General features: G+C 29.9%; 3 protein-coding genes and 1 long non-coding RNA gene across 8 annotated transcripts in view; 1 reads left to right on the top strand and 3 right to left on the bottom strand.

Annotated features, from left to right (window-relative positions):
* LOC117171188 overlaps positions 1 to 8232 on the bottom strand; it is a 60663-nt gene extending 52431 nt beyond the window's left edge. Inside the window, exons 1-2 of the long non-coding RNA XR_004466853.1 lie at positions 8116 to 8232; positions 7412 to 7515 (exon numbers count right to left, since the gene is read on the bottom strand). This is a non-coding gene — a long non-coding RNA (uncharacterized LOC117171188). The remainder of the gene's footprint in view (positions 1 to 7411; positions 7516 to 8115) is intronic.
* The window catches only part of LOC117171185 (tachykinins), a 133209-nt gene that overhangs the window by 66036 nt on the left and 44670 nt on the right, over positions 1 to 22503 (top strand). The window lies entirely within an intron of this gene.
* On the bottom strand, positions 8363 to 17971 carry LOC117171184. Of its 3 annotated transcripts, none has more exons than XM_033358260.1 (4): positions 17473 to 17971; positions 11712 to 11894; positions 11338 to 11615; positions 8363 to 9802 (listed from the first exon to the last, which is right to left on the bottom strand). In XM_033358260.1, exons 1-4 carry the CDS (start codon positions 17724 to 17726, stop codon positions 8577 to 8579), a joined length of 1941 nt encoding a protein of 646 aa, XP_033214151.1. In that variant the 5' UTR covers positions 17727 to 17971; the 3' UTR covers positions 8363 to 8576. The 3 variants fall into 3 exon arrangements, with proteins under 3 accessions (XP_033214151.1, XP_033214150.1, XP_033214148.1); XM_033358259.1 differs by having other exon boundaries at positions 11338 to 11894; positions 17473 to 17738; positions 17824 to 17971; XM_033358257.1 differs by having other exon boundaries at positions 11338 to 11894.
* LOC117171187 lies at positions 19234 to 21632 on the bottom strand. The gene is made up of 4 exons (XM_033358264.1): positions 21328 to 21632; positions 20935 to 21079; positions 19486 to 19609; positions 19234 to 19401 (listed from the first exon to the last, which is right to left on the bottom strand). Coding segments are annotated over exons 1-4 (384 nt in total). The 5' UTR covers positions 21441 to 21632; the 3' UTR covers positions 19234 to 19399.

The raw sequence follows: 22503 nt of genomic DNA, 5'->3' as shown, positions 1-22503 counted from the left end.
GAGGATGCTAATGATAAAGATAAAGCATGGAAAGTTCGTAAAATATTAAATTTATTCCGGCAAAATATTCAACAATTTGGTTTTTTCTCAACAGCACTTTCAATTGATGAAATGATGGTTCGATTTTTTGGCCATACGAGCTTGAAACAGTATCTGCCTTGCAAGCCTGATCGATATGGGATAAAGCTCTGGGGCTTATGTGCAGCCAATGGATATCTATTCAATTTAGACGTTTATTTTGGCAAAAATGATCCAAGCATTGGAAGAAATTTATTGGCATGTGCACTTGGCTCCAGAGTTGTTTTACAAATGATCAATCTACTTCTCAATGGCCTTTCACGAAAAAAATTATCTGATTATCATCTGTATTTTGATAATTTCTTTACCAGCCCAGATTTACTCATCCACCTGCATAAATGTGGTTTACGATCAACAGGAACTGTCCGTAAAGACAGAGTGAAAGAAAAGCATGAATTTGCAAAAAATGATCCGCGAGGATCGTACAAAGTAAGTCATGATCGCAACAGTGGGATGAATTTTATCAGTGTAATAGACTCAAAAATTACAAATGCTACCGTAATTTGGAAAATTTGCAACAAGAATAATATAACTAAATTGAAAACGAAAGATTTCTGTAAAGAAATCAGCAGGAAATATTTGTCGCAATCAAAACTAGATGATTTCGAAACTCACAGATACGAATCACGAACAAGAGCATTATGTAATAATGAACAATGTCGCCAGAGGACTACTAGATTTTTCATTGATTGCAACATGTATTGCTGCTTACATTGTTTCCCAAAATTACATTCTGAAACAGCAGGATCAAAATGATTTCATCGGATTGAAATCTGAAATGAAAAAATTCTCCATAAAAAAAAATTAAAAAATGTAAAAAAAATATATAAAATCCCTTAAAAAAAGAGACTATCGATATTCGTCGACCTCCACGTTGGTGATAGTTGGGCAACGTAAACTTTGTTTGCGGCAGACGGACGATAGATATTCATGAATCATTTTACTCTTACACGATGAACAAGAACTTTTTATTCTTGATGATTTTTCCGAAAAGCGCATCGTTTATTGTAAAAAAATTCATGAATAAGTAAGTTTTTTGAGGAATTTCATTGGAACCGTCGGAAAGAGGAGATCTTAAGCAACAAAAATATATGTCTCAATTTTTTCTAGTGTCGAGTAGTCTTAATTATTCGCCGTTGAAAAGCAGTGTACCGGTAGTGGCGTTTTGGCCGTTTAAGGGTTAATTGAATGTTTATGGTCACATCAAATATCAGGGTTATTAGCGACTGCACTGTAGCGTTAATTATAAACAGTAGGGTATCTGTAGGGTAGTACACCAGGGGACAGAAGCGAAGCTTTCTGCAAACACATTCATACCTCGCTTCCTACTTTGGGAATCGAACCCGCGCTAGTGTGGCTACCAAGGCTGCAGTGTTTTAACATTAGACAGTCACATTTTTAGAATCAGGTCAATCCCTATTATCTTTTTAGGTCTCAGGATAACCGGAAAAATAATCTGTTGCATATCTAGTAGCGTAATAGAGACCCTGAGGGGAAAACGTTGAGGGTTTATATATGTATCTGATTGAACAGAGAAAAACAGAGGTGAAAGTAAAGTGCAACGAATGATGGATTAAAAAATATATCCTGAGGGCAGCTTTCGTGTAGCTTCTCTGACCGTATAAACTGACAATATAAATTGCCAGGATATGAAAATGACTACGTGACAGGGTCTTCAGTAACTTGGCAATACACTTTTATTTTATCTTAATAGATTATGAAAATTTATTTCCTTGTAAATAATTAGACAATTTCTTTTACAATTGAAATTTCAGAAAATTTGTTTCTAATGTGAAATGCCTTGGCTTTAGACCTGTGTTATTTAAAATTCTGGAATCCTGAATCTGATATGATATTTTTATTTAAAAGATAATTTTACCAAGGATTGTAATACCGAACAATAAAACGAAAAAAGGAGCAAAAATTTAGCTTATCGTTTTTCCATATGATTAGCGGTGTCAGTAGGACCATTTAACACGAAAGACACGTACTTGTTTCATAAATTATCTAGCAAGTGTTCTTTGAACCCAAGTGAAGGTAAAAACGTTTCCATAAAAGCGATTTTTACTGAAGTGATATCGTCGCATGCTTGGATGAAATTCATACTGAAAATTCTGACTATTTGCATGCATGTTTGCGTACAAGCGTTTATTATTTATCCCTGCCTCAAACACACATGACTTTATATTTCCCTCGCATTTTTATTTTTTAACGTTAAATACGAGTTTTTTAAATACAGCGAGATTCAAAAATGAAGATAAGGTAATATCTGTTTCAATTTTTATTTAATGATTGTTACCAATTTTTAATTACTAAATTTTTTTTGCACATCATTTCAATTCATTTCAATTATTCGTACCAATTTGTATTGATTTTTTCTTAAATAATGGGGTTTGAACGTTTTTCAAAGGAAATTGATCTACATTGAAACAAAAAAAAACGTTTACAGTTCAGTGGAACCCGTGGAACCACAATCCTATCAATGCCAATAAATGCGTAACTCTAGTCGTAAACTGATCACTACAAACTTAATGCGGAACCAAATCGTAAATCATGTTTTATAAAAGTATCATAAAATGTCATCAAATATTCTAAAAATATATAACTGATAAATAAATAAATAAAACAGGAGTTTACGACAAAATAACAACATTTTAATTTTGAAATTGTTTGTACAGCTTGATACTGGAAAGTTTCATTTTTGGTCGCTTATAACCTGTGTAACATTTAAAATAAATGGATCAATATCCCAATGTTCCGCGAGGCTAAATTAAGTTTAAAAATTCATAATTCCTGAAGTTTCCCAAAAATTTTGTATCCCTGACTTTTCTTTGCAACCTACATAATATGCCCTCTTTTCAAAAATCTTGCAAGGTTTCCGTATTTTTATTTTTTCTAAAACAAAATCTCATTTTTTTGAACCTCAACATAATGCAATAATTTTTCAAAGCTTTGGAAACTACCCTAAAATACTATTGAGCCTATGGAAGGTTTCTCGCGCTTCAAGTTTACATAAAAAATAAGAAGAGTTAGATCATTGGAGAAACAATTAATTCAGGGTATGGCCATTTGAACCAACAAAATTTTATTTTTTACAGTGTCGATTCATTCCGAAATTTCGTAATAAATAGCCCAGGTAGTTGAATTGGCTATTCATATCAAAATTTTGACATAAGGGAAGCGGCCATTTTAAAGCAAATTTTGAGCGCAATAACGTATTTGTATGCTCAATACAACTTTGGGACAGATTGCCAATCTTTTAAAATGATTCAATTTCTTGAAAGTTACAAATATGAGATTTTGTCCTAGAAAAACTTAAAACATAGAAATCTTACAAGAATTTTGAAAATTTGGAAAGAAACTTTTTAGTGCTGGGCTGTTTTTGATCCCTACTTTTTTTCTTTACGACTCATCCTACTAAACATTTCAAATTATAGAAGTAAAAATGGAAAAACTTTTAATTGCAGTTTCTATGCCATAACGGTATAGAAGAAAAGCATTAACAAATCAATTAAGATTTCCGAATTCTGCAAAGATTGTTAATTTTAACACGTTTCAATTTGAAAGCTGTTCAATATAAAACATATTCCAATTGGAATCTTTTAAGGATTAAAAAGTTAAAATAAAGCATTAAAATAATAAAAAATATAAATATATAAAGGTGTAATTCTTAAAAATGGAATGTTATTAATTTCACAAAGTAGTGATATGCAATTTTTCGCTGTTTTCGAAAAAATCGGCTTTGAAATATCCTCTACAAGCTATATAGAGTTTGATGAAACATACTTTAAATCCACCGGTAGCTCAGGTATCAGGCTGTAGATATTCTGCTTCATAGTCTAAATGTTGCGTGATCGATTCTCGCTGTGTACACTTTTTTACATAATTTTTTACTTGTTGAAATATTTATAAATTTTATTTCCGAATTGTATTTCTAGAATTTTTAAGTTTTTCAATAGGTTAATTGAAAAAGACTCATCCAGGTCAAGAAGGTATTCATATTTCGTTCCTTCCGAGGTAAAAATTTCTTTCATGCAAAATAAATTAGGTGTGTTTGCCAACATACACTTTTTACATTCTCATCATTTATGATTGAGAAAGTATTAGAATTGTCGGAAATTTGACATCACACTTTTTCAACGGATCTCCACGTTTCGAGACCCCCTGAATCCGAAAATTAGGTTTTCATGATGGCGTCTGTCTGTCTGTCCGTCCGTCCGTCTGTAAACACGATAACTCTCGAAAAAATTAACGAATCAAATCCATCTTTGGCACACTTTATCTAGGTCCTAAGAGAAAGGACAAGTTCGTTAACCAGCCATTTTTGATAAAAATTCAAAAATTGAGCACATTTAAAAAATTTTTGAGACCACTTTTTTCTGAATTTGAAAATTCTATGTACGGATACTTATAGTATCGAAAAGAACAAACAATTTATCCTGATGACTTATTTCGATAAAAAGAAAATTCTCAGAGTTATAGCGTTTTCAAAATTTTTTTAGTCAACCGAAAATCAAAATTTGAAGCCGAAAAACGCACGATATGAAAAAAAGTAAAGAGGAGAAAAACATTTCTTTTTGAAAGACCTACAAGATTATTATGACAAATTTTTGGATTTTCTTCAAAAATCGAAAATTCAAATTTTGATTGCACAAAAAATAATGGAAAATAAAAAATTCCATTTTGTGAACAAACTATGTAGGATACAAAAAAAGATGAATTAACAGAAATGGTTATCCTAAAAAAGATCTACAATTTCATTAAGAATCACTTCTTGATCGGACGCGTACTTTTTGTTTTATTCGTGAAAAATAACGTTGAAAAAAGTAAAATAAAAAAAATGTGTGGAAAAACGACGAATGTTACGAAAAAAAAACCCAACAAAACCTGTTTACAAATGTCTGCCGGAAATCGAGCGCTCAGCGCGAGTGTCACGATGAGAATGCGTGTGCCTCAAAGCCTATAGAGCTTTGAGAAACTTAATCTTTGACTATACTTAATTAAGTAGACAATTCAGAATATGCAGACGCATATAAATACTGCCATCTAAAAGAGATCTTTTATAAAATAGGATAAAATAGGAGGTTTTCAAAATCTTTTTCATACATAATTTATTATTAGTTTAGAAGGGAGGCATTGATTTAAATTATGCATGCACTTGTGGATTCGCTTGTTACTAAAAACACACACAAAGCCTAATTGAAGGATAAACGGACTGCAAATTTGTTTTACGATCTTAGAACACTCAATTAATTTTGGCCTATAATTGATATAGACCCTTATATATATATATATATAATATTATATTATTATATATAAGAGGTACTGAAAAGAAAATTTTCGAAATTTAAGCAGGATTTTGCATCATACTGAAAAGAAGCAATTTAGATCAAACACCTGACATTGTATCGCGTGAGGCCTGCGTACAAGTCTCACTACACTTGTTCTTTGACAAATCAATTTCTCCAAGGGTAAAGGATTTTCTTGGTTAAACCCGCTTTTGAACATGTTTCGTTTGATTCTTGAAACAACAGGGTGGTTAAAAATGCATTGCAATTTTTTTCTTAATTTTCATGCCTATTTCCATGGGGCGGGGGGGGGGGAGCATGCGAATTCAGTTATTGCAAAAATATTAAATAATTGAGGTTAAAAATTTCAAAAATTATATGCGCATTTTTTCTTTAAATAAAAATTATATTTCGAGGAACCCTGAAACACCACGAGGATTAACACGTATTACCCATAAGGAAGAAGACATTTTCGTAAGTTTTATTCAGAATCGACAGTATTAGGTGCATCTAGTTGAACCTTAATATTTCTCTTAACAGGTTGCCTCAGAATAAGAATAAAAATCGCTTGTGAAATTCCATCACCATAAGTTTGTTTTATATAGATTCCCAAAAACATAACTAAAAAATTGGGCTTTGCGAGTAAATTTCGTAATTTCGTAAATTATTTCTAATATATAAAATATCACTTATTACTGATAATAAGATGTTTTAATACATTTTTCATAACATTTTTAGAATTATTTATAGCAATTTTAACTGTGAATAGTGGTAGAAAATTGCTGTTTTCTTTAAATTTGTCAACTTTTCAGTCAGAGTGAGGAAACACAGAATCAAAGTTACCAAATGGAAATGTTTGATCAATTTTCTATTAAATATCCTGTCTTCAAATAATGCTAGAAAGTTGCGGTTTTTCAGAAATTTTTTATTTTTCTTTGGCTTTTCAGTTAGAAACAAATGATAAGTAAACGTCAAAGAGAATCATTTTGTTGCTCTATTTCATTTGCGTATATTATTTCTTTAACAATTCAGTATTAATTAATCATTCATTTGTAATTTTTAAATTTATTTATACCTGTATATGTCCATGTTCACGTCACAAAACCATATACGACTCAAATATGTTTTGGTTTTCATGTAAAAATGGCACAAAATAGAAAAAATGCAACAAAAAAACTGTAAAATACTTTATTCTATTGGAAAAACCGTGATTTTTGGCTCTATAAAAAAATATTATAGAGAATAATGAACTGTTTAAATCATTTATTTAAACCTCTAATTATGAGCAGCATTTTATGTATTAGAACTAATTTTTACTAAAATAAATCGAAAGAAAATAATAATCAACGCCAAAAACTCTCAAAACCAAATTTTTCACTTATAGGTTTTTTGGGACCCTATAAAACGAACTTACGGGGGTGAAATTCAAATAGAAATATTTTTACAAAAACTTCCTTTTTTACGGGAAATGCATGTTAAACACGTATTTATTTTTTTAATTTATTAAACAAAATTATTGTATATTTTATTAAACACGTATTATTTAACGTCTTGTAGGTATTTATATTCAGCTCGTTAGTATAGCAAAGTAATTTCATATTTGAGAAATTCGTGCTTATTTCCGAGGTTCGTTAAGCGTTAATTATTTTTAGTTTGAGTTTTGTGAGTGGTTTCAAATTTGGCTAATTTAGAAGGAAATGCGAAGACTTCTACTTCGGATGTTACAATATTATCTAATTAAGCTTATCCGAGGTATTAAGAAACATTTAAGCCTGTTTGACGAGTTAATAGGCTTTTGAAACTTAAACTTTACTAAGATGTTTGTCAAACTTATATACTCAAAATCTTCTTTGAAAATCTATTTTAATTTTATAAATATTTTTGAATTCCAAAAATGGACATAAGAGATGAATTCGTTGTTTAGATAAATTAATTAAAATGATTGTCAGATAATTTCACAGGAACTTGTTTTCTTTATAAAAATTTCAGGCAATAGCAATTACAAGATGGTAAAATTTTTTATCAAACATTCAACACAGACTCACGAATGATACATGGAGGACATCATAATGATTTTAGAAGTGTCCTTATGTCTGACTTAATTATCTTCGAAATGGACTCCACCATCGCTATAATCAAACTCGTGCGCCTGTAAAGAAAATTACGCATAATAAAACTATATTTAATCCATTTCAAGGTCGAGAAAAAAGTGTATTTAAAAGAAAGGTTAATAATGAAGAAAATTCAAGAAAATTCGTTGCCAACTTACTTTAACGAAGAATCTCGTATGCGCAATAAAGTATGATAGTTACAACTGCCATGTCTATAGCACGCATTTTTATACTTATAATTTTAAAGTCAAAAATCTTTGATAAAAAAGCTTGTATAATAAAAATCGCTTATCTAAAATCTTTTATGCACTCGTATAAAGTGTCACATTAAATACCAAATGCTGTGTGAATTTGGCATATTATCAATTCAATTATCTTTTATCCAATCTGTTATTGTTCTTTCAAAGCATAATAATTCATATAAAAAATGATTTGACATACAATTTTTAGTTTTAATTAAAATTGAAATTTATAATGATAATATTTAGGTGACATTTAGATTAATCTGTTTTTATTTTAAGTTATTGATAAAAAGCCGTACCGTTTTTTATCGTGATCGTAAAAAGAAGAGCTAAATAAATTTAACTTTTGTTTTGAATATTTAAGAAAAGAACTTTAATATTTAAATATAAACTTACATATTTGATGACCTGTTTTCCTTCTTAACGAGTCATTAAATAATCGATTGCAATTACAATTAATGCAACTCCAACAAATATGCGAACTGGCTTCGGCCATTTCTCATGCATGGCTATTAATTTAATTTTCAATTGATCAATGTGAGTGAAGTTGACACTTTTATCGAATTGCAATATCTAGACTTTAAAATTAAATACTTATGAAGAAAAACACAATTATTTTAAAATGGTATAAAAACAATCCAAGTATTAAACTTTATTTAAAAAATACACTTCGTTTAGAAAAGGAAGTAAATTGTCAACATTTTTCTTAAAAATTGGTCAATCCCCGAGGCCAACAACGTGTTTCGATTTTTTATCTATGATAATAATCTACCCGAAACTGTGAACAGGAAAGTTTCCTTCATAGACATTTTTTAAGCCTGTCAAAACATTCAGTTTCGATCAAATTTCGACAATATTCATCCATAACCAGTGGTATTTTTCTTTTTCCTGAAAGGACTTGTACCATTATCAGGGTGCCAAATTGGGCTCATAAATTTTTGTTTATATGTCACTTTATATCTAAATCCTTTGGTTACATCTCCTTTTATCCTGCAATCTATATTCGAGAATTTTTTGTACAAAGTCAATGGAGGTCCTTGTTCACCATGAGGAGGATAAACCAAAATCTTTTTTAAATTAACTTTACAAGATTCTCCTCCTGGTTTCACAATTCTTGGAAAGTTAATGTTACATTCAGGTTTATTTTTAATTTTCTTATCTTTAGACATTTTCTTTTCGAAATCATGCCGATCGTGATAAGATTTCATCTTGTGTAAGTTTAACTCTTTTTTTTCTAAACTTTTAGAGTGACTCTTTGATTTCTGATTTGAAGTTTTTTCTGTAGGTGAAAGTTTAAAAGTCTCTTGGCATTTGATGGAACCTTGAGAACATTGGCGATCAATCTTCTTATTTAAAAATGCATTTTCCAAATATTTCGACTTAATTAAGCTATTATAACTCTTTAAGATTTTCGACTCTTTTCCATTTCCCCAACTTCGTATTCTCTCCCAAGTTTTTGAAAGAAGAGGACATTCTTTACATTCACAGGAAGATCTTTCACTTTTTTGCATGGAGGCTTTCTCTGCTGGCTTCACTTCAAAAGTAAATTCTTTCCCAGAAGAATAATTCCTTGTGAATTTTTCTCCAGTATTTTTATTGGAACTCTTATCTTCAGCTAAGGTTTGAATCGATTTTAATTTATCTGACAAGAGTCTGTATTCATTGGCTACTGTTGTGAGATGTTCTCCACATTTGGTCCAATGACCAGGAAGTGGGAGATCTGGAGTAAGATCCTGTAGTCTAATATTATTTGTACTGTTTATGTTTCTTTGAAAATCACTTTGAACATTATCTTCATTATTTTGGGAACTGTTTCCACTTTTACTTTTTTCGCAATTTAGAGATCGAATATTGTATTCTGTTCTTTCTTCGTCTGTATAACAGTAATCATTTTCATTAGATGACTTATATTTCGAATCTTTATTTTTTGGTTGGCCACTCTTTGCCAGAAAATCAATAGAATTTTCAGAAGAATATGAATGTTCTCTGTAACCTGGACATCTGCAGAAAAAGGAACAGTTTGCTTTCAGTTTTTCGTCGTCTCCGCAACAACATTCGAATATCTTATCTTCAGAAGCTTTGTCTGCATTTAAAATTGGAAACTATTATTATTCATCTTTGGATCTTTTTATAAATAATTTAAAATTAAAAAATAAATCTTACGGGATGTCCATTAATACTTTAAAAAATTACAAGGCTATTAGCCGGTTTACACGAACAAAAATTTCATTTTTACAAGCTGAATTTAAGCGTTTGTAATAATAATAGTTAAATATTGTTGCTTTATTATATACATTTTCAAAGAAATAAAATATTTTACAACTTCACGTTGAAATATATAATGTAAGTTAATGTAAAAGTGATTTCAGACTTCACATCGCAAAATGCTAAAAAAAAAGCAGAGGAAATAGGTCATTTTTCAAAAAAATATGAGAATAATATGGGAGTTATTTCTATTCAAGAAACTTAATGTAGTAAACATATTTTTAAGAGCTGAAGAAGAAGTATACTGCATTTTCAACAAAGTAGGAGAATTAAAAAAAAACACAATTTTTAACAAAAACACGAAGGATTATTTAACCAAATAGATGGATATTCAAACTGCAGAGATGAACCTTGAATCAAAGATTACTTTTCTACCAAAAGATGAATTTTCAATCTAAAAGGACAGATTATCTATAAAAAAAAAAGAATTTTCAACAATACAGAAGAATATTTAAATTTAAATGTTGAAAATATTCTTTAAGATATTTAAATTTTCAATAAAATAATTAAATTGTCAATTAAATAATAGAATTCTTAGCCAGAAGAGAGGAATACTGGACCAAAAATATAATAGTAGACTTTTCAATTGAAAATAATTAACTTTCAACTAAAAATAATTGAATTTTCTTATTGGGCCCTATTAATGCAGCTCTTATTTAAACGAGAAAACGATAAAATATGGGGACAACAGAGGGAAAAAAGGAACTCTTCAAAGAAAACGAGAAAAGAGGGGAAGTCTGTGGTTTAATAAACCGTAGTAAAAAATCTGCGCAAGGAAGCAAAAAAAGGGCCCATTTGGTCGACCATAGTTTGGGAAATATTCGCGCTCTCGTGATCTAAGATTTAAAATATGGATTTTGGAATTTCAATAGGAAATCATACTCAAATCTGTTATATATTCAATAAAATTTTACATTCATATCCCGGAAATGACCAGCATTGGGTCAGTTTTATATTTGAAAAAATATATATAACACGTGAGCTTTTGGCACTCTTCAACTTTAAATCAGTCTTTCTCGTAAATTCTTTATTATGTCCATTATTAGTAATTAATTATATAAATTTAGGCCACCTATCTTATCACTACGTTAAAAATCTGAAAATCAATTTCTTGTTCTCACATACAAAATGAACTTTAGTATTTAAACGATCCATCAAGACAAACTTTAAATTTCATGATATATAGTATGAGAGGAACCTTTACTTTCCGACAAAATATTAATTTTAAAAGCTATAATATAAAATGATCTTCGATATTTTAACGTTTATGGTTGGTGAAAATGTGCAAATTTCTCGATTTTCGTCCGGTCTATAGCCAGTTGGCCACCCTGTAAATTTAAGAAATCTCTTTACCACGAACTCTTTTCGTCTCATCTAAAATTTTTATCCGATTTTTTTGCAAGGCTCTTGTTTGTTTTTCCAAATCTTCTGAACAGCTTGATTCTGAAGAACATTGACAGTGAGAAAAATCTTTAAAGGTTCTGTTCTTGAAACTGCGAGGATTCTTTTTTTTATTGTTGTATATATTATCGATATTGGTCCTAGGAGAGTGGTTCACAACTAGAGATTCACAAGACAAGTTAGTGCAGTTCCAGTTGACACGACTTTCACAAGGTCCCTTTTTATTTGCACTGAAAGAAGAGTTTAGTTTCTCCTTCTTCATTCTCATCGGTGAAATATCTAGGGACGAACTCATTGCATCTAAACTCGTTACATCGGTAACGTACTGAAACTTTTCAAAGTATGGTCTCCAGCAATGCTTCCCCTGACGCTGATCGTAACAATTACAGTCCACTTTATTCGATAACCTTGTGGACCCAATCGAGCAATTGCTAACTTCGTTTCTTCTACTGTAAAGTAGTGCCTCTTTGTATGAAACTCTTCCAGGATTTCCCATATTCATCATAGTTCTGTAGATAAAATGCAAGCACTATTAAAATATTCTAGAGTCATTCATTGTCATTTTATAGATCATGCTTTACAGGATGTACATTTTTATATTATGCTATACATTCCAACTTCTCAGTAGTGCCGTATATTGGGTTTGTAGAAGAATAACTCTGGGGCACGCACGAATTTGGGAATTCCTTTCTCAATAGTACCACGCCAGCATTAATGCATTTTTGTTAATTCATATAATCTTCGCGCGGCATTATTGAGAAAGTCGGATCCGAATTTTGGGCGAGTAGGGGAAAGCACAGAAGTAGGGGTAGAGCCCGAGCTGGGATTAGGATTAACGGCACTATTGAAAGCGGCACTATTGAAAGCGGCACTATTGAAAGCGGCACTATTGAAAGCGGCACTATTGAGAAGGTGGACTGTATTACATGGAGAAAAATAAATGTTCAATGGTAGATGTTTTAAGTATAAGATAGTACCGCCAAATATACAGATATTAACCCGTTACATCTTTGATCTTTTTGAGATATTAGGCTTAAATACATTTTAATGCTAAACTAAAACATCCATACTCGATAATAAGCGTTAAATTCAGAAGAATTACACATTTTTATTCCTACGAATGCGCGATTTTTTTTTTCGTCTTAAAATTCTCCAACAGGAAAATAAAGGGTGCAAATCCTATTCCTCTCAATCTACTGAGTAAAATTTTGCCGAAGTATTTATTTAAACTATTTTTTTCATCATTATATCGTTTTTTAACTTACACATTTGGAAAAAAATAATTATCCCTGCTATCATTGAGGAAAATACATTACAGATGAAAGCTATTCAAATGTGTTAATTAAAATAATTTTAACTCAAGAAAGGCCGAATTTAATTTGTTTAGAATAAAAATTTCAAAACTTATATTTCACATGAAGGAATTGAAAAAATTATTAAATATTTTTTGTGAACTGATTAGAAGGAACTAAATAAACTAAAAATATGACCACTTTTTCGGAAAACGCAAAACATCTCTGTTTGGTGTGCCTACCGGTACAATTAGGAATTTAATACATTGAAAACACGTTCTCCTTTGGGGAATAGAAAACTATGCGGCGATATCTATAGAAATAGAAATTAATTAGTTTCGGGAATTCAAAAGAATAGAATAATCTTAACTTTTAAGCTGAGATCTAAAAATATCAATTTTTCTCTATTTAACGCTTATTTCCGGGTAAGATGTTTAATTCGTACGGGAAACACACTAAACCTCTGTCATACGCTTGATTAAGCTGATATTGCATGTCATTCGATGTCATTTCGTGTCGTGGGTGAGGTTGTGAAAAATGATGATTACTAATATTTTGTTTATAAATATTAATAATACCGCTGCGAAGTACTATAGATTATTTTCTATGGGTCTTGTTATTTTTGCTCATTTTATGAGCATTTGGATCCTTTATAGGTATCAAATAAATTTTCTTCCACATATAGAGGGATGTTTTTACCTAACTATGGGAAAAATAGATACTTTCAATGTTTTCCAAGCTTATCTTTCTGTCTCACCGAAAATATTATTCCCAGAAAATCAGAAAGCCCACCAAAATGTCAACTGACGTTTTCTGTTATAATGAACCACTTCTTAACTTACAGTGGTGTTATTTTTCCAAATTAATACCAAATTTTTCTTCATAGAAACAATTTAAATTTTCTTATACTTTCTAAGTAGCTATTGATTAATCAAGACTGTTACTCTGTTACTCAAGCTGAACCAATTTTACAGACATAGGATACACCCACAAAAAGTGTTTTTTGATATTAGCATCACAAGTTTTGAACTTTTTTGTAAACAAAAATTTAAAAATCTATTTCTTCAGTTTTTCTCGCAAAATTTTATTTTTAGAGTAAACGTATAAATATCAAAAATATATTTCTTGATGAGATCTGTAGCTTTTATGTACAACATTTTTATTTGATATCCATTATTTCGGAATCTAAAAAGAAACTATTTATAAAAATGGTAATAACTCTATTTCTTAACCTGCGTCAACATTCTTAAGGCCCTCCAAGGTTTAAGAACTGGGATGCAAATGGAACCTCTAAGATATAATTTAAGAACACTTTTAAAAGTCGCAAAAATTTATTTTGACCGAATCCAGTTCAAACTAGGTAGGTTGAATTTTCGAACTCTCTCAGGGACGCATTATGATGTTTTAGAGAACAAATTATGTGATACGAATTTTTCAGATTCACGAACAAAAAAATGGCCTGCAAAGTTATGCTCATTTGAATATTGTGCTTTGTTTTTCAACAACCAAAAATTTACAATAAACTTATTTAACTTTTTTGCAAAAAAAATATGAGAAAAAATCCGCCCGCTTCGAGGGCTCATTTTCATCGTGTGCTAGGCGTGCGGCTCGCTTCGCCCGCAAGCTTGAGCGCGCCTAAGGCGCGCGACTGTTGGTTCTCGCGCTTCGCGCTCGATAATGTATTAACCTCGCGCTCCGCGCTCGGTCTTTATATATTCCCCACATTTGTGCACAGATTTTTTTTAAACTTAAGGTCAAAGCATCGACAACAGTAATTTTTTGATAGTGAATTCTCTTTTGTTAAGGCTCCTTCGGCTTTAAGGAATACATATTCATCACGTATCTCTTGCTTCGCAGTCGCATTTTCCCCTCAAATTGTATATAATTTCCATAAATGTATATTATTACAATTCATAACATGCATTGATATTAAAACAGACGTAGTTTCACAGTCTCATTTAAAAAATGCGCATTCTTCCAAAAAAAATGTTGTTATTAAACATTTTATTGCAACTTCTGCCGGTTCTTCAAAAACTGAATTTGCTAATTTCCAATTTTATTTTTACGATTCAAACACTACACATACGGTCTACACATCAGCCTTACCTTTTTTTAACTTCTAAATTATATCCTAAAACTCAATGACCCACGACATTTCAATTAATGAGGGTTTGGGGTGGAGGGAGGCGATTAGTTTCAACTGAGAGTAATATCTGGTTAATGCTTCTTGCTGAGGTCACCAACCTTCAGCAGCGTTGTGTTAGATGGGAGTTCATATGATCTCATTTTCACATTCCCGTCCCTCCTTTAGGTACGAAACCAAAAACTTATTTAAACAAGTTTTTTAACAAATTTATAGCTTTATCTTTTTTATCTTTTATAGAATCTTTGAAATACTGTGAAATAGTTGAATGAAAAAATGTAATTTTTCATTTCCATTTTTTTTATTCAGCCAAAATGAAAATTTTCGATTTTTCAAGAAAATTCAAAAAGTTGTTATGATAGTCTTGTAGAACATTTAAAAAGCAACATTTTTCTTTTCTTGACTTTTCTTCGTATCGTGTGTTATTTGGTTTAAAATGTTCATTTTCCTGTGTTTTTTGAAATCTTGTAAATTCTATAGCTTTGCTCAATTTTGGTTTTATCACAGAAAAATCATTTTAAGAAATTGTTTGTCTTTTTGAGTACTATAAATAATTGTACATAGAATTTTTGAATCTTGAAAAAAAGTGGTCTCAAGAATTTTCAAAATACGATCACTTTTTTAATTTGTATCCAAAATGACTGACTAACGAACTTGTCCTTTAGTTTAGGGCACTGAAAGAGTATACTAAAGGCCAATCCAATCTGTCAATGCTTTCGAAAGTTACCGTGATAACAATCTAAAAATCGACAGACACACACACACAGACCCATTCGTAAAAATTTGTTTTTCGGATTCAGGAGGTCTCAAAACTTTGATATTTGACAAAAACTAGGGGGGGGGGGGGCAAATTTTACACAAATCTAATACCTTCTCTCATGAGAATGTAAAACATCATTTTTTTCTGCCAATTTTGAAATACTTTTTTTGAAGACGAGAGATCATTTGTTCATAAAAATATAGGTAACGCTCTAATTTTTCTCGTAAACTACTCATTAACTCTCTCGTAAACCTTCTCGTTAAACGTTTATCGATTATTTATCCCGCATTAACCTGAAAAAGTTATAAAATATGTACATGTGGGTTTTTTGAGAAAATACACATTTAATATTTTTAAGAAAACCGCCGCCAATTTAAAAAATTTTTCAACGATTTTCAAGAATGTCCAGTGAATTTTGAAAGATTACAATAATCTATCATCAGAGAGCTATCAGAGCTATCATCAGAGTCAAAAAATGTATTTTCTTTTAAAAAACAAACCACGAAATTCAAATACGCATAACTTTGTTGACATTTTTTCACAAATTATAAAATTAAGTATCGCCTAATTTGCTTCATAAAACAACATATTCTGTCCCCAAATAATTCTGCGATTTCAATCGTAGAAACTGACTGATTTGACATGGAATCGCTCATTTTTATATTTTTTAAAGATGCAGAGCATTTTAAGCTTTTTTTAAACAACAATATTTGTCATTTCATGAAACAGTAAACGATTCCTAATACTTTTTTAGAAATTTTGTTTAGATAAAGTAGAAAATATACAGAAGATAAAGAAATAAGAAAATTAGATATCTTTCCCCTTTTCTAAAAATTAATTGCCGTGCAAAAGTTTTAGACCACCTCTTTTTTATGACTGAATAAATTCTCTTCATTTTAATGATACCAGAACTAAAGAACTTTTTCTTTAAAAGGTTGATTGTTTTCAAAATTCTGTATAAAATAATCCCAGGGTGAAGTTAATTTTTCTAGTTTATAAGTAGATATGGCAAAATAGTGTAAATTTCAAAGTATTCTTAAATTTTCAATAACTTCCGAAATATTCAACATTTTTCAATGTTCTTGGGCTCATTTTGAAGCTTTTTTCACCGTATCACAACAGCTTATGAGTATAAATCGTAAAAATGTTCTTTTTGAATGGCAAGAACTTGAAGTTGTAACAAAAAAGTTGGAAAAATTGCATTTTATTTTTGGTAACAAAAATATTTTTGTAAAATATATGTAACATAGAATCATGAAGTTTCTATTTAATTTCCTGAAAAAATATATTTATTTAACTTTTATTCTGATTTTCCTACAGATAAGATGTTTTCAAATTTTTCCAACTTTTTTACAACTTCAAGTTCTTGAAATTCGTATTTCTTTTACAATTCATACTCGTAAGCTGTTGTGACACAATGAAAAAATAGCTTCAAAAAAAGCCCAAGAACATTGAAAAATGTTGATTATTTCGGACGTTATTGAAAATTTAAGAAAACATTGGAATTTACACTATTTTTGTAATAACTACTTAAAAACTAGACAAATTGGCTTCACCCTGGGCTTATTTTATACAGAATGCCGAAAATAAGCAAACTTTCAAAGATAAATTTTTCAAGCTCTGGTATCATTAAAATTAAGAGAATTTATTCAGTCATAAAAAAGAGGTAGCCTAAAACTTTTACACGGCAGTGTATATATGTGCTAAAAATCGTTTAGCGGACTGAAAAAGGCGGCTACGATCAGTTAAATTCTAATTTTTTAATTTTTAATGCATTCAATCCTGACCATAAAAATAATTTGAATATAGGTATATTTTGTTATCTCTATACTTTCACAAATATACAAACTAAGTAGAAAACAGAAAACTGTATCTATAATATTATAAAATACCTCTCACTGCAAGAATTCGTTGACCTATCCAAATAACTCATTTTCTTCGGTTTCACGAATTTCCTCGAAGAACATTCAGTAATGCAAACATTTTCATTGCATACGTCAGGGGAGTATTTTAGCCTCATATTTTTCAATTTATTCAACAAGTCCTCTCTTCTAGATCGTTCCAAGTTTCTACTCTTATCATTCTGACAACAGGTGACTTTTCTCACTTTCCCAGCAAAAGCAGAGTAAGATTTCCTGTCGTCCATTTTACCATTTCACTGTTTTCAATTCAAAAGGGACAGCTTAAATTTAAAATTTTTAAAGAGAAACCTTTATAACCTCAAGAGAGATCAATTTTCAAACTTCTTTCGGCCCCTGAGTTTGACAAATCCTTAAGTGATATTTCCTAGAGTAGAGAACTCGGGAATTCATAGATAGAATTTTATAACTTAGATTTTTATTAAGACACGTCGTTGTCCTTAAAGAATTATTATTATACATTAAGTAGAAATGATATGTGACACATATCGATTATCGATTCTTTCCTAAACTGTATATAATTTTTAATTTTATAAAAATTTCTTAAAATTACACAATACTTCACTGTTCTTCCAGATTTACTTTTAATAAATGTATTAAAATTTAAGTAATTAAATACAAATTTCGAATACTAGGACTGAAAATATTTCTTTTAATTTAATTTTAAAAGTCTTCAACCAATTTAAATATCTTGAGAGATTACTTCAAACCTCACACTTTTTTGTTTTTGTAACCATATATTCCCACATAGAAAAGTATACATAAGAAGGATGAAAATTTATTATTTTTATACAATGTACAAAAGTGATATTTTTCAAGAAGACATTATCAAAAAGGAAAAAATCATGCAAAATGATGCCTACGAATTAATTGAAACTTGACCGGGAACAAGAGCTGCAATTTTTATTTGATTTACGTTTTAATTTTGGTGGCTTCATCGTTCAATTTGAATCTCTAGCAACTAACTAGCAAAATCGAAATTTAAAACAAAAACACGAACCTTGCAGGTTATTTTTTTGCTAAACAGAGTTCTGACATTTGTTAAATTTTAAGAAGATAATTTATTTGAGGGAATATATTTTTTAATAAAACACAGAAAAATGAAAGAAGAAGTGGTTCGATTTTGTACTGGAATGATATTACTATATTGTGCACTTGAATATGCTCGGACTCATTAACCGATTTATAGTGAAGTTTCTCCGATGTGAATATTTTCAAAGCCGGTACTTTACCTTCATTAAAAAGATATATATGCTTTAGAAACATCATACTTGACTAAAATATCATTTATAATATGTGTTTTATTTTAATTATAGAATTTCAATTTTAAAATTTTAATTTTTTTTCATAAGATAATACCTTTCAATCAATTGTAATAAAATCATAAAATTTAATTTCGCAGGAGCATTTGTAAAGAACAACATAAAAATTTGGTAAGAAACTGTTATACACATAAATGCAGGCCTTGTCAAAAACGAAGACCTAACTTTGGAATACTTTTATTAGCATCGGGAACACTCTACATTTTAGGGAAATTCGATTGTTCCGATGAAGAAGAATCCAAAGCTAAAAATAATAAAAAAATACATTCATGATCATAAAAATAAAAAATGAGTTGTTTATTTTTAAAAATATGAAATAAAATACCTATAAAAACTAGTACATCTATTTTATCTTCTAATTTCGACAAATTTAAGATAAGAATTTAATAATCTTTCTATTTTTTTTATTTTAAAAGGTCAATTTTTCCATACAAAAATATATGAAGTTTTAATTCTTGAAAAATAAGAATGTTAATAAAATCTTCTATACACTCGCTTTCGTCTCAGAATTCCTGATCTTTCCTTACAGTTTTGGTGGTCCTTTCCACTTGAGAAAAGTGACAAGAAGCCACAGGTGTTTCTATGAAATATAAATTTTTACAATAAGTATAATGTTGAACAATAAACGAATAAAACTATTGAACATAATAGATAAACGAATTACAATCGGAACCTATCCAAGGAGATGTTACAATAATGACAACTGCCAAAATGAGACATTGCGTTAATATAAACCAATGATTGAAAAGGACATCTCTCCAGTATTCACTAATTGTCGTATGAAGAACCTAAAAAAATTAAATTGATATATTTCTAATAGGAGAAATCGCAATTATGCAATCTTAGTTTTTACGTTCTAATCGGAGAAGGTATTAGATGTTGTAGAAGGAAAATGTTGCTTTTTGAATCCACTACTAGATTATAATAACTTTTTGTATTTTCTTGAAATATCTAATATTTAAATATTGACAGCATAAAAACATAATGGAAAATAAAAAATTACATTTTGCGGTCAAACGATGCGTATAGAATACGTGTTTTTTGTTTCAATCCTGAAAAAAGTTATTAAAATTCCAAAAACCTTCCCGCTGCATGGGCACATTCTCATCACAACTGTCATCTTTTAATTTCTTTCTCGTCGCGTGTGTGGGTTTTAAAAAGAATTTTAATGCTATTTATTACGATTAAAACAAAGAACAGAACTATCAAAACATTATTCATTACAAATTAATTCATTTTTACATTCTCATCTGAAAAGGTATTCGATTTGTGTAAAATTTGACCCCTCCAGTTTTGGTCAATTGTCCACATTTTGAGACCCCCTGAATCCGAAAAACAGGTTCTTACGAATATGTTTGTCTGTTTGTCTGTTCGTGCATGGTTTCTTTTTTTTTAGTTTGTTAGCACGATAACTTCCGAAAGAATTGACAGATTGGATTGAGTGCCAGGTAAATACATTATCGAGCGTGGAGCGCTAGAACCAACAGTCGCGCCCTCTAGGCGCGCTCAACTTTGCGAGCGAATCGAGCCCCGCGGGATGAGAATGTGCCCGCAAAGCAAGCGAATTTTTTATTTTAAATAATATTTTCTCTTTTATATTATATAAGATTAGATAATTATTACTGAAATTAATTTCCTCTAAGTATTAAATATTCTCGATCAATTAAGACTATTCATCAGCTTTTAATGAAAAGTAAATCAAATCAAACGCTATCTTGTAGAGTTCTCAACTCCGTCAAAGAAGCTTTTCTCATTCTGCTAAGTTCTCAGCAAGCGAATAAGGAAAATTTTAATTTTTTATTACCTAGTGCTTCTATTAATTACACCTCGAAGTTTTTTATAGTGACGACCATATGGAGGAACATAACAAGTTCTCCTTATTCAAGAGATCGAAAAGAGCAAAATTGTCATTACTCATAGATTCATTTTTATGTAAATTTCTTATAATCTAAATTTTAGAAAATTCAATAAAAACATTAAATTCTTTAATTTCTCTTCTTTATGGCTACTGCCATCCATTTTATGAAACCACCATTCCCAAACTTCAAATAATTCTACACTTTATAAGATGGCAAATAATTATTTAAATGAAAAATACTAAAAGAAAGAACACCTTTAAAGTTTGTTTTTCTCTGTAGTAGTTGTCACTCTTCCTGATTAAACTGCGATTATCAGATGAGATTCTCTCTCCAAGTTTCTTTCTGTATTTATGAGATATTTGCAATAAACTTGAGCTAAGATCTCCAAGTTTTTTATATCTAAAAGAAAAAATTCTATTCAAAATAAATGGGTGCATGAGATTGATAAAAAGTTAATAAATTAGAAAGCAATGTTATCTGCAGTTTCATTGTTCTTTTTATAATGAATCTTCTCAAATCAAACCAATTTTTTATTTAGGAGAAAAAACTAAAACTACGATTTAAAATATCAAGTCTGATCAATTATTGCTTGCAATTTCTGATTTGCTGAAAAAAGCACTTTTAATAAAGAAAGTATTGTTACATACCCATCATTTATAGCATCATAGATCTTCTCTCGAGCTAATTTAAAGTAATCTTTCATAAGTGAAATTTGAAACCAATTTATGACTGAATCAATGATAATTTGCATTTTGCTCATTTTTACTTTTTTTGTTGGTTATGGAGAAATTTAACAGTCTTTTTGCGGTGAAATATCACTTGCACTGAATTCAGTTAAGGCCTGTTACAGTTCCCTGGTGAAAACTTTACGAGGAATTTAACTGTTTATTTTACAGGATAATTTACAACATCTGTTGATGAAGCCTCTGAGAAAATAACATTGGATCAATACAAATTTTGTGCCCATGGATTTCTTTCGAGTTATTCTTTTTTTTTAATTAACTTTCTATTTAGCGAAGGCGCTGCTATCGCTAAATTGCAAACAAAAATTTGAATATTGAATATCTAAAGAAATGTAAAGATAGTCAAGGTTGTCAATTTCATATCCACCTCAACTATGAAAATGTAGGTTTCTAAATCTATGCTAAGGTTTAAATTGCAATTATTTCGAAAATGAACAATTCTGCTGTTGAATTTTTTATGTATCGGTCGTCTTTTTGTTCAAAGTTATAATTTGCGACTTATATATAAAATTTTCAATGAATGGAACAAAAAGACGAGTTCCATGCAAAAATGGTTGAAAGAAAAATTGTTGAAATTTTGAAACAGTACTTACTATGCTAGTTTCAAACTTTTTTTACATTTCTGTCATCTTTTGTCGTAAAATTGTACTATTCCATTTTTCCATAAAATTTTCGATTGATACAACCAGAACCATTCGGCTTCAGGGAGTCTCATAACGTGGAGATTTGTTAAAAAAACCAAGGTATGGAATTTCGAACGATTCTAATACTTTCTAAATCAATAATGAGGATAATGTAAAAAATAACTCTATAGAACTCCATGGACACAAAACTTGTATTGATCCAACGTAATTTCAACCTAGGCTTCAGTTTGTAAATCCTAAAATTAATTGTATAGGTACGTATTTTTTAATTGAGACCTTCTTATGCTACGTCATTTGAAATGCAATTTCAACATTTAGAAAAATTCGAAAAACATTAATTGTGGGTCCGGATGCAATAAGGGCACATAAAATTTTTTCGTGCGAAAACGAAGTTCCCTGGAGGCTTTAGAAAAAATTTTCGAATTTTAATTTTCAA

This window comes from Belonocnema kinseyi, chromosome 4 (genome assembly GCF_010883055.1).
Source record: "Belonocnema kinseyi isolate 2016_QV_RU_SX_M_011 chromosome 4, B_treatae_v1, whole genome shotgun sequence".
Classification (NCBI taxonomy): domain Eukaryota; kingdom Metazoa; phylum Arthropoda; class Insecta; order Hymenoptera; family Cynipidae; genus Belonocnema; species Belonocnema kinseyi.
This window is presented reverse-complemented; position numbering and strand designations above follow the sequence as displayed.

Excerpts from the sequence above, each read along its gene's own strand:
- LOC117171187 (XM_033358264.1), bottom strand. The coding sequence starts at position 21,440 with ATGAGCAAAATGCAAATTATCATTGATTCAGTCATAAATTGGTTTCAA. Across the intron at positions 21,080-21,327 it reads TATGATGCTATAAATGATGG|ATATAAAAAACTTGGAGATC; the intron begins GTATGTAACAAT and ends TTTTTCTTTTAG. Across the intron at positions 19,610-20,934 it reads GAGAAAAACAAACTTTAAAG|GTTCTTCATACGACAATTAG; the intron begins GTGTTCTTTCTT and ends TAATTTTTTTAG.
- LOC117171184 (XM_033358257.1), bottom strand. The coding sequence starts at position 17,726 with ATGGACGACAGGAAATCTTACTCTGCTTTTGCTGGGAAAGTGAGAAAA. Across the intron at positions 11,895-17,472 it reads ACGAATTCTTGCAGTGAGAG|AACTATGATGAATATGGGAA; the intron begins GTATTTTATAAT and ends TTTTATCTACAG. Across the intron at positions 9,803-11,337 it reads TGAGACGAAAAGAGTTCGTG|ACAAAGCTTCTGAAGATAAG; the intron begins GTAAAGAGATTT and ends TTTTAAATGCAG.